Source organism: Macrobrachium rosenbergii, unplaced genomic scaffold (assembly GCF_040412425.1).
Source record: "Macrobrachium rosenbergii isolate ZJJX-2024 unplaced genomic scaffold, ASM4041242v1 13908, whole genome shotgun sequence".
NCBI lineage: Eukaryota > Metazoa > Arthropoda > Malacostraca > Decapoda > Palaemonidae > Macrobrachium > Macrobrachium rosenbergii.
The window spans coordinates 465,413-482,645 of NW_027100725.1; the positions used below are offsets into that span (position 1 = coordinate 465,413).

A 17,233-nucleotide genomic window follows, 5' to 3' on the forward strand; every position below is an offset into this window, starting at 1 on the left:
AAAATGCATTTTACCTTTGAAAATGCGCATTTGTCTTACACAAATATAAATTCTTGGTCCTTTACATATGGGGACTCAAGATTGTGGGAGGAATCTGAGGAGGGTCTCTGAATGACTGAAGTTCAACCGCACTCCACGCTCTCTCCTGGGGTGTGAGAGCCAGGAGACATGGCCACCGGACCGGTGATCACCGTTGTGAGAACTGTGGTGTCACAGACCATGCCCATTAGACCATTCTTTGCTGTGACGAGGTTACGTAGGTAAAAGAGCACACAGCCAGGTGAAAGCAGAGAGAAACCCTTCTCAGCCACGTAAGGTGATTGGGAAACATCCGGGACTAAGGACCAACATAGGAATGTTTGCACTAGCTCCACAACCCTTTCCCCGCCCTTTGCAGAGGAAAGAGGGGACATTACATTTAATGTAACTAATAGCAACAAAGATTAAGATACTCAAGGAATGAAACTCAATTGCGTAAAATATCTGGTTCAGCTTGTACGCCTAAACTCTGCCCGAGGGTAAAAAGTTGGATGATAGGAGGGAAAGAGAGCCAGTCAATTGTCTTTCACACCCAATCATGCACGTACAACAGACGACGAACTCGTCCCATAGCAAGAGCTGCAGTTACATAACCGCAGCCACCACCGGTCCCAAGGAAAAGGTGTCCAAGGACTGATGGGTAACGTCCCTTAGGTAAAAAGAGGTGAATGTGGTCTGGCGTGACCACACCCCCACCTTCAGTACCTGCTGAACCGACAGGTTCTTCCGGAATGCTAGAGAGGGCGCAATCCCCTGATTTTGTGAGCACAGGGCTGTAGGGCGCTGGTGCCGTCCTCCCCAGCAGCTGCATACGCTTTTTTGATAACCTCAGAAAGCCAGAAAGAGATTGTGCTCTTGACACCTTCTTAGGTTCCGTGTTAACGAAGAGTCGCCACACCTTTGCGCCTGAGGTGCCGTGTTCTCTTCAGATAGCGCCATAGTGCCAGTACAGACAGCCGCAACCGACAGGGTCATTGTCACTAAGTCACCAGGATGGGATCATGAAAGACTCAAACTGAGCGTCAGGGAGCGCTGTTTGGGCCTTCGCCACGTAACTTGGGACAACGAAGGCCACCGATGCCCAATTTCGCAGTGTTTAACTGCAAAAGGAAAGTCCCTGTACCCGCTAATCCTCTTGCCGATGCCAGGGCTAGCAGGAAGGTGGTCTTGAGAGTCAGATCCCTGTTCGTGGCTTCTCTAGTGGCTCGGCGGGGCACGAATGTCAGGCTCCACAAAACGAGGGGACACTTCCCACCAGGGGGCCCCGAAGCCCTGGGTGGGCAAGACTGCTCAGTTTTCATCAGCAAAGATATTTCCAGGGAGATGAAATATCGATGTCTTTCCACTTCAGACCAAGGCTAAGGCCGCCTCTGTATCCTTTTATCGCTGAAACTTATAAGAGCTTCTCCCGATGAAGGTAGACGAGGAAATCACTAATTGGCTGGAAGAGTGGCTCTGACCGGAGAGTAACCCCATCTACGGCACCATCCACAGAAGACAGCCCACTTACCCTGGTAAACTGTTGCTGAGGACTTCCTGAGGTATCCTGCCATCTCTGTCGCTGCCTAGCGAAAAGCCTCTCGGCCGCAAGAGATGGTGTATAACCTTCAGGCAAGAAGAGACAGGGAGGCCACAGCCTAGTGGTACCGTTCTATGTGGGGCTGACGAAGCAGGTTGTGCCAGAGGGGAAGCTCTCTCGGAACCTTGGAGAGCAGAGCCAGCAGGTCTGGATACCAAGTGGCCTCCGGATGCTTGGGTACCACCAGGATCATTCGAAGGTTCATCGACACCAGAACTCGACTGAGAACTGGGTGAAGGAGACAGAACAGGGGAAAGGCATATACTCTGAGGTTGTCCCACGAGTGTTGGAAGGCGTCTTCTGCAGCTGCCCACGGGTCAGGTACGATGGAGAAGAAGATTGGAAGCTTCCTGTTGTACCGGTGGCGAACAGGTCCACTACTGGACGCCCCCACAGGTCGAAGAGCCTGTCCGCCACACTCTGATATAGGGACCACTCGAACCCCACTACCTGATCCTGACGCCTGAGCATTCCGCCAGAACATTCCTCTTGCCTGGAATGTATCTGGCTGACAGCTCCACAGAGTGGGGGACCACCCATTGGTGCACTCCACATCATTAACCATGGAGAGCTGAGACAAGACCTCCCTTGCTTGCTTGGCTGATCGTATGCCACTACGTCATGTTAGCCATCAACGCCATCGAGTGTCCCATCAGGCAGTCCTGGAAGCACTGAAGACCTAAGAACGCTGCCTTCATCTCCAGGACGTTGATGTGAAGGTGCCTGTTGTGTTGGTCCCACACACCTGAAGTCAGCAACTCCTCCAGGTGTGCACCCCAGCCCTCCCTCGACGCATCTGAAAAGAGAAGCATGTCTGGAGGGCGAGAAGACAGAGGTGTCCCTATGCAGAGGTTCCTGTCGTCCAACCACCAGGCAAGATCATCCCCTCACCTCCTGAGAGATGGGGACGAGAACCGACTGGGGCTCCCAAGACTGATCAAAGAAGTCCCTCAGTCTCCACTGGAGAGACCGAAGGTGGAGCCGACCGTGTGGAACGAGTTTCTCCAAGGACGACAGGTGCCCGATCATGACTTGCCACTGCTGAGCTGGCTGGTCCTGTTGCGCCAGGAACTGCCTCCCCACCTTCCTGAACGTGCTGATCTAAATCTGAGACGGAAAGACTCTACTTGCTGCCGTGTCGATCAGCATGCCCAAATACTGAGTCCTCTGTTTGGGGGTGAGATCCGACTCCCGAAGTTGATCACTTACACCTAGTTCGTGACACAACCCCAAAAGACGATCTCGTCCTTGTAGCAACTGCAAGCAGGAGCTGTTGTGATCAACTAACCAATCGCCGAGATACCTCAGACGCATCCCCGCGCACGGGCTCCAACTGAAATGAGGGTGAACACCCATGAATTTTGGAACGGTTGACAGCCCGAAACAGAGAACCTTGAATTGATAGATCACTCCGTTGAGGACAAAGCGAAGGTACCGACGAGACGATGGATGAACTGGCACTTGGAAGTACGCAGCCATTAAATCAACCGTCAGCATGATGGCCGACAGTACCGTCTGCACTGTCTCCATCTTGAACCGTGTCTGGCGAACGAAACGATTCAGGGGAGGGAGGTCAATCACTGCCTCCAGCCGCTGCAGAACCTTCCACGAAAGATCCATGTAGCTCAGGACCGATCCACGACTTCGATGGCTCCTTTGCTCAATATACTTCAATTTCCTGAAGAAAGGCCTGTTTCTTTAGGGGGTCTTGAAGATAAGATGGGAACTGGACCGGAGTGTCGGTGAGGGGAGGCGGCGACTTGAAGGGTAGAAAATATCCCTCCTGGAGGGCATCCACTACCCAGGTCTCCGCTCCATATCGCTGCCACATTGCCCAATGGCTTGATAGGCACCCCCCTACCGACGGCAGCATCTGAGGGCTCAGCCGTCCTTCAGTGAGCCACTCTCTTTCTTCTTGCCTTACCTTTCCTCTTGGGGGGGACAGGTTGGCGAAAAGGACCTTGCGGTTCCTCCGCGGAGGCGAAGAAGCAGAGGACTGGACTTTACCCCAAGCACCCGTCAAAGCACCAGACTTCTTCGGGGCTGGGGTGCTAGCCTGGCTCACTGACCGGGCCACAGGACGAGAGGGCTGCGCCACACCTTTCGTCACTGCCAGATGGACAAGATGGTCGCATTCGTCGGCCTTTCTCTTGTCCATTGCAGCATCCACCTCCCCCCTGGGGAAGAGGGAGGTGGAGTCCAGAATGAGTCCATTGCGCAGAGAAACTGCAGCTTCAGCGCCCACTGATCTGAAGATCCGGGATAACACTGCATCCCTTCTCTTCAGTACCCGGTTTGCCCAGAGGTTTGCTGTCTGGTGGGTTATAAAGGAGATAGCCTTACCCCTAGATTGGCAAAGACTCCTGAAGGTCGGGTCTTCGCTCTGAGCTCCAGACGAAGACGCAATTCTCGACAACGCGAGGGCCCAGTTGTCGAGCCAAGAGATCGCTTGGAGGGCAGACAGAGCCATACCCTCCAAAGCTTTCAGCTCAGCTTGCAAGAGAAGTGCCTGCTCTCCCGTCAGCTGAGCCGAAGTGGCACCAGGTGCTAAACGAGTCAATCCCGGCTCCACGACCTTCTGCTGCAGTACTCCTTCCGATGGAATATAGTACTTCTTCCACCTCAGGAGAGGGGGAGGTAACAGCTTGGTGGAACGAGTTGAGCGAAGCGAAGACGATGGCCCGGAGACCAAGTCGTTCACCTGCTTGAGGGCACTGTCCACCAAGGGAGACCACGGTAGACCAAGAGAGGGTTTGGGCTCCCTCTTGGAAGCGTAGAACTCCTCCAACCTGGACGACCGTTCTTCCAAAGGAGCTGGAAGTGGTTCCTCCAAACCGTTGTTCTGACGGATCAGCGCAACGACCTCTACAAAAGCCCCCTGCATTTCCGGAGTGTCTGGATCTCTCGGAAGAGGACCCTCCGAGAGACAGTCATCCGGAAAGGCCCCAACTGCACAACTGCAGGAGAGCCCGAGACAGACCCCGTCTCTCTGCCTCGTACAACAGAAGCATACGACCTCGCTCGCTTGGACATGGAGGCCGAACGCCTGGTTGATTGCCCAAGGGCCTGCCCAGCAACTTTACTGACCCTGCTTCTCCCGAAGAATCCCGAGGAAGCTGAAGGGGTGGGAGAGACAGAGCGAACACTACCGTCGCGTCTGCTGGTATACCCAGTGGAGGCAACGGACCCCTCATGATCTCCAAACCGCGGTGGAGGATTGTGAGAGGGCCTAGACAGACTTACTCGTCTGGGCGAGCGACCGTCACGACAATCAGGGGACGGTCTCCTCACAGCCGATCCATGCTCCGACCGTTGGACGGGCTCTACACTAGAGCTGCGGTAGAGGGGAGACTAATGCAGGAGCGGACTGGCGATTGAGGCTGTTGTCCCTATCGTCTGCATGTTCAAGCCTTCTTTTGACGTTTAAACAGACAAAGAAGGCTGGGGACCCCTTCATGGTTCCTCCTGCAACGCTCTTCGACAAGACATCCTTTGGGCACCCTCCCGCCAAACCTTTGTCCGACGTAAGTAAGGGCGACGGTTGGGTGAGGAGAAGCCTGGAAGGCAATTTCCTTCTCCCGTTCCATGCTCGAACTCACCACGGGAGTCGAGACTGCGCGGTCTCCCGTAGGAGACCATGCCTTGGCGATGCTCGCCAGAGGCACCAAACAGAACTAGTCCAGGAGGATGAAGCTCCCTGAACTGTCTGAGGAGGGTACCGTAGGTGCCCTTCACAGCAAGAGAACTAGCAGTCCTTCCTGAGGGAGTGACTGCACCTCAGAAGAGCTTAAATTTCTTACAGGGGAAGGACCGTCCTCCCCTTCCTAGCCCAATTGGATTTAGAAGAGGGAGGGGAAGAGGTAGACGAAGACGAAGACGAGGATGATGACGACGATGACAAAGAGGAAGACAAAGATGGGGATGGTTGACGAACTCGCTTCTTCTCCTTTTTCTTCTTATCGAGTAGAGACAAGACCGCATCCCCGAAGCCATCAAGACAGACCAGGGGCTCACGGAATTGGGGCAGGGACAGTAGCAGGAGCAACTGGGCCGAGGTGATTCAGGTTGAGAGCCGCCTGTTGGCAGGAACAATAGGAGAAGCAGGGAACGTTGAGCGGTCCGGAGTTAGCACGGGTAACGGTGAAAGCGAGGCAGGAGGCATGAGAGCGTAGCCGGGAGGTGGCGGAGTGACTGAACAGACCGAACCGGCCAGTGTTGACACTGAGTTGGAAGGGGTAGGAACCGCACCATATGCACGATGAGTTCCCACCGAAATTACCATGCTCCTCGGCAGCACAGCGGTGACGGTGGTGGTCACAGAGGATCCACCATGTGAGTAGTAGGGGAGGCCAGCACTCGCCCCAGGCAGAGCTGATATGCTCGAGGAGCGAAGGCAGATCAGGGTTGCAATCATCCTGGAGCTAATTTCTTACGCCTGACTCAAACCCGGTACAGAAACCAAAACTCTGAGAAGACAAAGGCGGGAGAAGTGCCCCAACCCAGGGATCAGGGACTCGGGATGAGGGGGAAACTGAGAGGAGTGAAGAAGTCGACCGATTCGCCTCCTCTGTAACCGCAGATGCAGACACAGGGACAGGGAGACAGATTCCGCTAGCAGTAAGGGAAGGCCATCGGGACTCAGATATGACTGAGAAGGATTAACCCACTATCGGAGTCGCATGAGGCGTAAGAGCCCTCTGACACCTTAGATTCCTTCCGCTTGTATCAGTAGTTCTGAGTACCGAGTCCCACTGCTCAAAATTAAAGCCTACACTCATCACAGGGTCATCAACTGTACAATCATAAAGCCCTGCTCCCTTTACAACATTTACAAAGGAGTGGGTCAGATTCCACACTACAACGGAAGTTGGCGCCACATTTTTGTCCTTGCCAGGGCAACCGCGACAGGCTGTCCGAAGTCATGGGTTTGAAAAAGATCATCCATATTACAAACATGCACAAATATGCAGGGGAACAAGAGCAAACACCATGAAAAGGAAGCTTTAGCACCCAGGAAAGTCCAAGCAGAGAGTCAGGAAACATGTCCGCTTCAGACGAGGCCGGAAAGTAAAGTGAATGCGTGAAGCTGGGCGGTTGGTACCGTGGGCTTCCCACTGTTACCAACCACCTGCTGAGCTGGTAGTAATACCAACACATGCCTTTAGTGGCCAGTTCAGCTTCGCTGAAAGTATTCCCATATGTAAAGGACCAAGGGTTTGTATTTGTGTAGGAACAAATCTGTTAAAATAGAAGAATACAGCACTAGAAAATCCTAAATATAAGAAAACAGCACTAGAAACCCAAAGTGAACACTTGTAAAAATGGTGAGTCAAAGTGAGGTGGCATAATTAGCTAGACATAATTAGCTAATCACTAAAAATTACCAGATAACCTTGATAGATATAAGAATGATATACACAGTAACAAATGAAAAGATCTGTAATAAGAAAGAGTGCAGGTTTTTACATAACAGAACTGGAGCATGAATATTATCTGCAAGATCATACCAGCAGAATCTCTTTACATAAAGGACTATACACTGAGAAACCTGACATTGTGGTTGTTATAACCTAGTAGTGACACAATAGTAATAGTAATCTTAATACTGCACACTACATTTCAGCTTACAAAATGTTTCTCAGTTCTTATGTTGTTCAAAAATATATATCCTCTCTTTTCATGTATTCTGCCTTCCAAGATTTAGTTCCCTTTTTATTTTTTCAACTGCTATTTAACACTGATTATAATTGCAAGCACTATTAATATCACTTCTTTATGTATCAAGGTCTTTATGAGTTTCAAAGCTTAGCAAGTCAGTAACCGAATAACTGATACCTTTTAAATAAACACCCTAAGTAAGCTTTGAAAGCTTTTTTGAACAAAATGTTTATTTTTAAATTAATAACTTCTCCCTTCAATCCGCTAACGCAACCACACCACTATCTAAAGCCAGTATTAGATTGCCCAAACTGGATCTTCCGCATTTCTCTGGAGATATATTAGAATGGAATTCCTTCTGGGAACTATACAGTGTCAGTACACCAGCAGAAAGACTTGGAACCAATTCAGAAGTTTTCATATCTAAGAAGTTTGCTCACAGGAGAAGCTTCAGAAATTAATCTCAGGATTTAAATTTGAGGCTGCCAATTATCCACAAGCTGTAGCTCTTCTATCTACTTATGGAAAGAGATGAGATTAAGCATGTTCTGGTGAGAAGATTGCTGGAAATGGAGTCTCCTGCTGCCAATTCTGAATCCCTGCAAACTTTCAGAGCTAGTTTTGAATGCTCAATAAGATCACTTGAAAGTGAAAAGCTGGAATTAAATGAGCTTTATACTATTTTGCTCTATACCAAATTGCCTAAAAGTGTCAGCGAGACTGTGAAGCGTAGGTGTGGAGACAATTGGTTGGTATTAGACACCTTAAGAAATACCTAGAAGAGGAAATTAGCAATTTAAGAACTTTTGTTTCAACTGATGTGAATAAATCTGAAACTCTGTCATCAATATCTACCTTCACAGTAAATCAATCCCAAGCTGTTAGACCAAAAAACAAAGGAAATGAGAATAAGTCCAGTCATCAGCAATCCAGAAGATGTGCTCTTTGTGATAATGAACATTGGTGGACACAGTGCAAAACTTACGCAACAAGAAATGAAAGGTTGAATAGCATCAGAGCTTTGCAGTTGTTTTGTGTGCGCTTCTAAGAAGCATTTTAGTGTGGACTGTGACAAACCAAGTTGCAATAAGGGTTGTAAGATGAGACATCGCATCTTGTGTGATGGAGACCAAGCAGGAAAACAAAGCAAGAATAAACCGAGTGGTGTACAAGTGGGAACGCTATCAGTAAATGAAAGGACAAAACAAATAAGTTGGGTAAGCGATCCATATTACCAACAGCAACCTTTCCCTTGAAAGGGAAGAAAGGTCGCATGGTACGACTAAGAGGGCTGTTGGATACTTGTGCCGAGAGAACGTTCATTAAAAGATCAGCTCTAGAGACTGCAATATAGGTCCAAAGGAGTTGAAAAGATAGCCTTGAGAGGTAATCTAACTAGTAAACCTGTTCATGAATACGAGATAAGCGTCGCCATACTGCATAAAGGTGAATTGATAATAATGGACTGCATAGTGGTGGATGAGCTGCCAGAATATGCGAAGAAATTCAACGTTAAGAGAAGTTTGAGGTAGTTATGTAAAACTAAGATCAGCTTGGCTGATATAGATTTCGATTTGCCTGTTGAAAATCAATCAACTACTGAATTGTTAATAGGGGTTGATAATGTTTACAATATTTTGCATCCAGGGTTCAAAAGGGTTAGAAATTTAATATTGCTGCCGACCATATTCGGTTGTGTTGACCGGCACATGTAGTGCTTCCCCCACTAGGGAGACTCCTGTGACTGTTTTGAAGCTAGCTGTACAAACTGAAGAAATTGAAGCTACTAATAATGAAAATCCCAAGACTGTTCTGGATGCGTTGTGGAGTTTGGACAGATTGGGAATAGATTGCAGTGAGTTGCGAGAACAGTATGTTGTGGCGTTGCCGTGGAAAACCAATAGATTCAGATTGATGACAAATTTTGGATTAGCCATGAGCAGACTTCGAAAGCAGAGCACATTTCAGAAGGATGTGGATTACTTAGATCATTATCAGAAAATCTTGCAAGAGCAAGAAGATAGAGGATTCATTGAGAGGGTGATCTATAATCTGATGTGGATTGTCATTACTTGGCACATCATGGAGTGCTTAGAGACAGTGCCACTACTCCAATAAGAATGTTTGACTGCTCATCAAAACAAGGTAAAAATGGATTAAGCCTGAATGATTGTCTATGGACTGGACCACACGTAATGGCTGATCTGCTCAGTCCTGCTGCAATTTAGAACTAAAACCTTTGCTTGTATAAGTGATATTGAGAAGGCATTTTGATTCAGTTGCGTGAAGATGATTGCAATTATACGCGTTTTTATGGTTGGAAAATCCAACAGATCCCAATAGTAAACTAATAGTATACAGATTTATAGTAGTGTTATTTGGAGCTACATGTTCACCTTTTCTAAATGCAACCATCAAGCATCACTTAACCACTGTGGTCTCGTGGAGTTTTCCTGGTCCAATACAGTGGATGTAGTGGAAAAAATGGAGAGGTCTGTATGTAGATAATTTGCAATTTACGGCTAATAGTGAATCTGAGTTAATGGATTTATACTTTAATGCCAACAAAATTTTTGCTCAAGCTCACTTATTTGAAGGAGTGGGTTAATACAGCGAGTCTATACAAACTATTGCTGCTGCTTATCAAATTGAAGCAAACAAAACCAATTCATAAAGTATTGGGATTAAAATGGGATAAAATTAAAGACTTCTTAACTATCAATCCAACTCATTAATAAAACAAGTCAGAGAAATTCTCAGTACCATTGCCCAAATATACAATCCATTGGGATTGCTGCTCCCTGTTACTATGAAAGCAAGGATATTTTTACAGAAATTGTGGAAGCAACATCTGGATTGGGACGAACAACTCATGAACCCGCTACAAGAGGAATGGACTGAATTACGCAAGGACTTAGAGAAGTGTCTTGAAATATCTTTCCTAGGAGTGCTAGCCTGGGAACTGTTGATAACTTCGACATATTTTGCGATGCTAGCAAAACTTCATATGGTTGTGTGGCCTATAGAGCAAATGGTGAGAGCTCTAATATAATTATGGCAGAGGGTAGAGAATTAAGGAATGGACAATTCCGAAATTGGAATTAATGGCATTTGTTGCTGGGAGCAAGAATAGCCAAATTTATTATTGACTCCTTTGATGAAAAGGAGTTTAAACAATTATATGTCTGGTCTGACAGTAAACGCCCTAGCTGGATTGTATCCAGCAATGTTCTGCCTGTGTTTGTGAGAAATAGTAATTGAGATTAACTCTTAGATTCCGGGGTCAGTCCTATCTTACGTACCCTCATCTGAAAATCCCAGTTGACACGGGGAAAGAGGGCTGAAGTGTTAGCAAAAAACTCCGTTTAACATATGCTGCTATTTTATTACTGGTATTAATTACCTAGCACAGGCTTCCATTGTTACCACAATATCCAAGCCAGTCATAACCTTGCATGACCTGAAAATCTCCATAGACCTACTGGTTTCTATAATCCAACCAGTCCAAAATCTATTTTCATCTATGATTCACAAAAAAAAAAAAAATCATGTACCTTAGTTTAAACAAACCACTGAGCTGATTAACAGCTCTTAGGGCTGGCCCGAAGGATTACTTTGTGGCTAAGAACCAATTAGTTACCTAGCAACGGGACCTACAGCTTATTGTGGAATCCGAACCACATTATAGCAAGAAATAATTTCTATCGCTAGAAATAAATTCCCCTAATTCTTCACTGGCCGGCCGGAGACTCACTCTGGCCTAGCAGAGTGCTAGCCGAGAACTCTGCCGACTTGTCCGAGGAACTAATGATTCACAGAACCATGCTTTGACCCAGGTTGGGTCACTGTCTCAACCTCCAAAATGGGCAGACTTGACGCTGGTGTTTACCAAGACCGTGGATGATTTCAGGGCAATTCAGTAGCTATTGTTTGTCTCAGATTTTACTGAACTAGATGAATTTACTCATTTTTTACCAGGAGGCCTTTATGGGAGATTTCTCTGGCCCTTGTTCTGCTGCAGTGTCAGTGCTGTACAGTGGAATTTGAGTGAAGGGAGCAGCAGTACAGTACTCCCAGAACTGCCTCTTAAAAAAATAACTTCAAAAGAATGTGACAGAACAGCCCTTTTCAAAAATACCGCGTATCCGAATCTGAACTTGCACCCTGCCAACCAAAGATCACAGAGGGGGTTATTAATGCCCACACATCTGTTGCTTATTTAAATCTTGAGATTCTTGGTTGTTGCAGTTTCTCTATTTTTATTCTGCAATATTTGTGGGTGGAAGTTTGGGTTCCCTTATGTTTCTTAGATATGAGGTGAAGGGAAATTGCTGTTTGAGGTTCTGAGAGTTTGTTTGCCCCCAGTGTTCTTTCCTAAATTAGAATATTGGTGGGGGGAGGGGGCAGTTACCCAACATTTTCATTTACTTTATCCCATGCTCAACACACACTCAGGCATTCTGAATGTAGAGGGTTGGATAAAGTGCCACCAATAGTTCCATTGACTTCGTTGCTGCCATTCCCCTACCCTCCACCCACCCACCCAAAAACCCTGCTTGTCCAACAGGGTCCCCAATACTGGTGGGTGGAGGAGAGAGATTTCCAGTCTGATATTTTGTACCCACTCTGCAGCCACTCCAAAAAGTTGCAGCTATTACTGTTTCCATGAACCTATTATTTTAGAATGAGTGGTTTTTAGTTATTAGATGTGAAAATGTCAATATAGGCTACAGTACTGCTTGTAAAGTATCTTTCAGTCTTGAGAGTTCAGATGGACTAGCTATTCATTAAACTTTTAGCTAAAATTGTGTGAAATTGATACTGTGTACTAAATTGTGTGAAATTGATACCGTGTACTGTAACTTTTTTTATCCCCATTTTTTACCCCTATTTTTTTTACCCCCAGGAGTTTCATCTTTACGCACAGCAAAAAATGGCAGCCCACTTCCTAGTGCTCGTCTAGTTAGTACAAAAGTTAACACCAAACCAAATGAGGAATCTGCAATACATTCCTTCATCCTTGTGACTTTTGGACAATTTCTTGATCATGACATAACTGCTACTCCTCTTTCTAGAGGTAAGTTGTGAATAGGCATTTTGCTTGAACATTTGCCTGTAGATGTAATGTTTTGTAGGGTTTTACCAAAAAGTTTCAATTTTTAATGTCTAGTCAAGAATGGTTTCTGCAAACTAGTTGCTGTTGTGATGATTAAAAATTGTTGGATTTGAGATAAGACTGGTTATGAAAGTGCAATCTAAATCAAGCTTTTAAATTTAGATTTTTAATTTGCTACAAATGTCTACTACCATGCAATCTCATTGGCACTGATTTTGCCTTAACATTCATGTTAAGGGATCTCCTGACTTTTAGTTGCTGTTACCTAATTAGCAAGCTTGTTTGGAAGCCTGACTGACGAGATTTTGTAAATTTATGAATTATTTAGCTTTAGATACACATCATGGAACTATTTTAAAATTAGGAATACTCCTTAATGCCATTGACTAAAAGTGAACCTTTATTTATACTAAACTATTGTCATTGAGATGGTGAACTATCCCTTCCTTAACTTCAGAGGTTGATTTGGTTGCAGTGAGGTACATTTTTAGAAAAAAATTTTTCTCTAGTTGAAGTAACATTAAATTGTTGAAAGTAATTTTTGTAACTGACAGTGAATGTCCACATGCATGCATTCTGCCAGTTACCACTATCACCAACCAGTACAGTTTTGCCCCAACACTTGATTAGGTAGGAAGCATGTATGAGCCATAACTTGTAGGCAGCTACTTAACTTGGTAGGCACATTTCTATGGTAATTTGTATTTGAATGACAAGTATTTTAATGCTAAGTAGCATTGATTGTTCTGCAATATTCCTTGTAGGTTACCTCGGAGGGCCCATAAAATGCTGTGATGATCTACGTGTGAAGTTGGATTTAGCTGCTATTAATCTTAATGCTACCAAACTAGCTTTAGAGGAAGTTGAAATGATAGAGCCGTCTCTTAGAACTAAGACTGTCCTGAGTGAGCTAGAAGTTGCCTCCAAGACACTGGAAAACTTGATAGCACAGGGAGAGAGGTTACTGGAGAACACCCAGCAAGTCTTCAACTTAACAAATTTAAAACAGTCTCTCCCATTTAGCACTGAAGACTTGAAAATTTTAAATGTTTTAAGACCAGTAGACAGTGAATGTGCCCCTATTCCAATTCCACATGATGATGAATTTTACTCTTGTTATGGTCAAACTTGTATGGAGTTTGTTCGCTCTTCACCTGCAGCAACATGCACATTTGGTAAGTAAGTTATAAGTTTTTCAAAACAAGATTTACAAGAAAGCATAGGGGTTATAAACTTAATGAAATTTGTTATACAACTCTTATTAAACATATCCTTGCATGGAACTGACCCAGCAAGAGAGTTGAACAGCTCCACTGTACATGACAACTCAAGTCATCTCTCCAACCAGTGAGTTATTTTTTGTGCTAGTCCCATCAGGAAGAAAGGTGGCTTATGTGGAAGCTTGTGGGGAAGCTTTTGTGAAGTTGGCTATAGTGAACCTGTCATAATTAGTCTATTGATTTTAAGGTGAATCTCTGGGGATTGTGGAAGTCCTTTAGTTTGAAGACCCAAATACAGTATGAGATAGTCCACTTCCTGCACATGACAGTTGAAGCATTGAACAAGAGTAGCTTCCATGAGTAATGGATGCAATGGAAGATGAAACCCTCAGTAGTACTGGTACCCAATGCTTGGAAGTTTTGAAGGGATAGTCATGAGGAGAATCCCTTGGATTGTCATCTATGACCTACTGCAATAAAAAGTGAGTGTGTTTGTGGAAACTTAACAAGGTCTGAGGGCTACTAAGGATAATGGATATTGCCCTATAACATTTGGGTACTGCATGCTCTAAAACCAGCCAAAAGCATGTGGACACTTGGCGAGGTCTAAGGACTGATAAGGATAATGGATATCACCCAGTAAAACTTGTAGACATACTGTACTTGAACTACAGAGGAATTGACCCTGAGATGTGAGGGTCTCAAGAAATACAACCCTGCACAACTTATCTGTTAAGCAGACAAAAAAGTGACTGGAGACTTTAAGAGATGGAAAAGTGCTGGAAGGGAGATGCTACAGGGCAGAAAAGAAGCCTTGCTAGGAGGAATTCTCAGTGGTAAACTGGAGCAAATTGTTTGACCCCCTAAAAATACTAATCATGGAAAAGGTATAGGCCCAACTGTTAAGAGGGGTCAAGACCAGAGGAACAAATTAAGGGGGAAAAAATTGGTAAAATTATAATCCCAAGAGATGACCACCAAGAGAAGACTTCAAGGTTCATGGAATTTAACTGCAGGAGCCAGAGCTTAATGTTGCGGTTAGTCAGTACTTCTGGAGGATGAATGAAGAAGGCAGGGTGAAGACTGATGAGGTTGACATTTTCTAAAGCAAAACGTTTGTACTGTATAGGAATGGCGTAGAAATTATGGTGTGAATAAGCATTCTGAAAAAATTTTCAAAAGTTGAATGAAATGCTGATGGCTACTTTAATTTCTACCTAGAAAGGTTATCAAATTCTGGATGAATTACCAATTTTGGTTTGATACATGTAGACGAGCTTACTGTGACAAACAAGACCAAATTTAACACATGAAGACAAAATCATTTATATGAAAAATACTTTTCTTTGTGCTGCAAATAGAACTTACCATACAGCTGAGAGAATTTAAATACTGCAATTCCTTGAAGGAATTACTCAGCCTCACCTGTGGTGGACTAGATTTTGCCTTCCATTCTACCACTACTAACAGATGATGGTAGATTGGTTACTAGCCCTAGAGAAAAGGCTGAACTACTACGAGCTGTTGAAGCTAAGCAGTCAGCTGAGGATGTCCCCCTCCCTGATAATTGTTGTTCTGAACCTATTCTTACAAAGTATGCATTTGCAATTTGCTCTAGTGATAAGATTTTGGATAACCTTTGATAGCTGGGGTGATAATCCTCCTGATGTTTTTTTTTTTTTTTTTCAAGATCAGTATAGAATCTGTAGATTTTTGACTAACTTTGCAGGTGAGTGCAAGCTTAGTAATGCAGTGCCTGTTCCAAAGTGTTATATCTGCAAATTGCAGTAACTACATACCTGCAAACTGCAGTAACTACAAGACAACTTCTATTCTCTCTGTGCTCTCCCAAATTGCTGAAAAACTAAGCCACATAAAAGCAGTACAGTATGTGGAATCTGAAGGATTGTTGGTCAGTATGGATGTACTGTATATAGAAACCAGTTGGATACCTGTGATGCTCTTTTATACTTGACATGCTGTTTTCAAGAGAATCCTGATAAAATTTGAGTGCAGAGTAATTAAAATATTTTAGTGCTTTTGATTTATATTAAATCATAAGGCACTTTATTTACAGTATAAAATACAGAATCTTGGAGTGTGACAGTAGGTTTTAGGATTATTAAAGGTTTCCTTACAGGTAGGCAGCAACAAGTTGCTGTTGATGGGATCTTTAGTGAATCAAGAGCTATTGTGCCCGGAGTTCCACAGGGTAGCTTTCTTGGTCCACTCTTACTTGTGGTGTATACAAGCAGTATGGTTCAGTATGATGATACAACATTTGTGGGTGTAGTAGTCTCCATTTGAGAAATGGAAGCTGCCCTCAGCCTCAGTTGGGTCATGGACCAGGTCAGTGAATGGTTAGTTAGTGGGGTATGAGGCTGAACTAGAGTAAAAACATGATTAGCAAATCTCGTACGGATTTTCCACCCCATCCTCCCCTTCAGTTGGATGAGATTTTGCTATTCTAGGTGATGTGTAACTGGTGATGTGCATCTTAATTTTGAGAAACTTCTAATGAAAGTTTTCAGCAAATTCTGCACAATTAGGTATTGTTTGTAAGGCATCATATATTTATAAGTGATATCAGCGCAACCTGTTTTAGGTCATTTTTAGTTTCCTTTACTAGAATACTGTTCTCTGGTGTGGATGTCTGCTTCTGCTGAGATAGTGTTTTGTGGTGGTAGATTTTCCTAATAATTAGCATATTAGGAAATAATCTACCACCACAATACACTATCTTGGCAGAAGCAGACATTCACACCTAGAATACTGTATTCTAGTAAAGGAAACTAAAAATAACCTAAAACAGGTTGCATTGGTATCACTTATAAATATATGCCTTACAAACAATACCTAAATATCAGACCATTGACATACTCTTGTTTGTCACTTTTTCTAAAGTTGTATTTTAAGAGATCTTTCATTCACTATTTATCCCTGGCACCCTTTTCCTGCTGAGAGCAAACAGATTTGCTGAACAGCAGCACCAATTCTCATAATGTGCCTCGCTGTTGAACTTCTGTTCCAGAGGTCCCACCATTGGACTGTGGGAGTCTCCCCCTGAGGATGATGTGCAATTGCAACTTCAAAAGCAAAGATGCATTTCTGGATCGGGGTCCCGTGTCACCCGGTGAAATAGTCCATTCAGCACTTATTTCTAGGTAATTCCGTTGCTAGATACCAGAGAAGCTAAATGAAATGCTGGAGTTACTACCCCAGAGCGAGCTCCACTAGATGGAGTCGTGTATGGAAAAGGGTGAACTACAAAACACGGAACCTTATCCTATAGAGATTCCCAATGTCAAAAGTCCCAACGAGAGAGGTGCCGATACAAGCCCATGCACTACTCATGGACTGTATACAAGGCAACACTAGCGCATTCCATTTTAGCACGTTTTTCGTTCACACGTAATTTCGTTGTGATCCTTATTTTGTGCTCTATTTTGGATTTTTATGGCATCCTCAAAGGTTCTTCTTCAATTACTTGAGTACCAGTGTTTTGTTGTTTTTAGGCGATTGAGGCTTCTTATTTTCCTTTAGTTTAATAATTAAAGGAATTTATAACGCCCGTCTCGATCTCCTCTCACGTCGTCTCTTGACCTCTCTTGGTCTTGGATC

The 17,233-nt window shown here is 44.5% G+C and overlaps 1 protein-coding gene across 1 annotated transcript in view; it reads left to right on the forward strand.

The window, feature by feature from the left end:
* Nucleotides 1-7,797: 7,797 nt before the first annotated feature.
* Nucleotides 7,798-17,233, forward strand: part of LOC136837998 (peroxinectin A-like) — a gene marked incomplete at its 3' end in the record, with an annotated part of 28,569 nt that continues 19,133 nt past the window's right edge. The window contains 5 exon segments of the mRNA XM_067102861.1: nt 7,798-8,024; nt 8,631-8,804; nt 9,007-9,131; nt 12,183-12,353; nt 13,157-13,567. Coding sequence (XP_066958962.1) covers nt 7,798-8,024; nt 8,631-8,804; nt 9,007-9,131; nt 12,183-12,353; nt 13,157-13,567 — 1,108 coding nt within the window.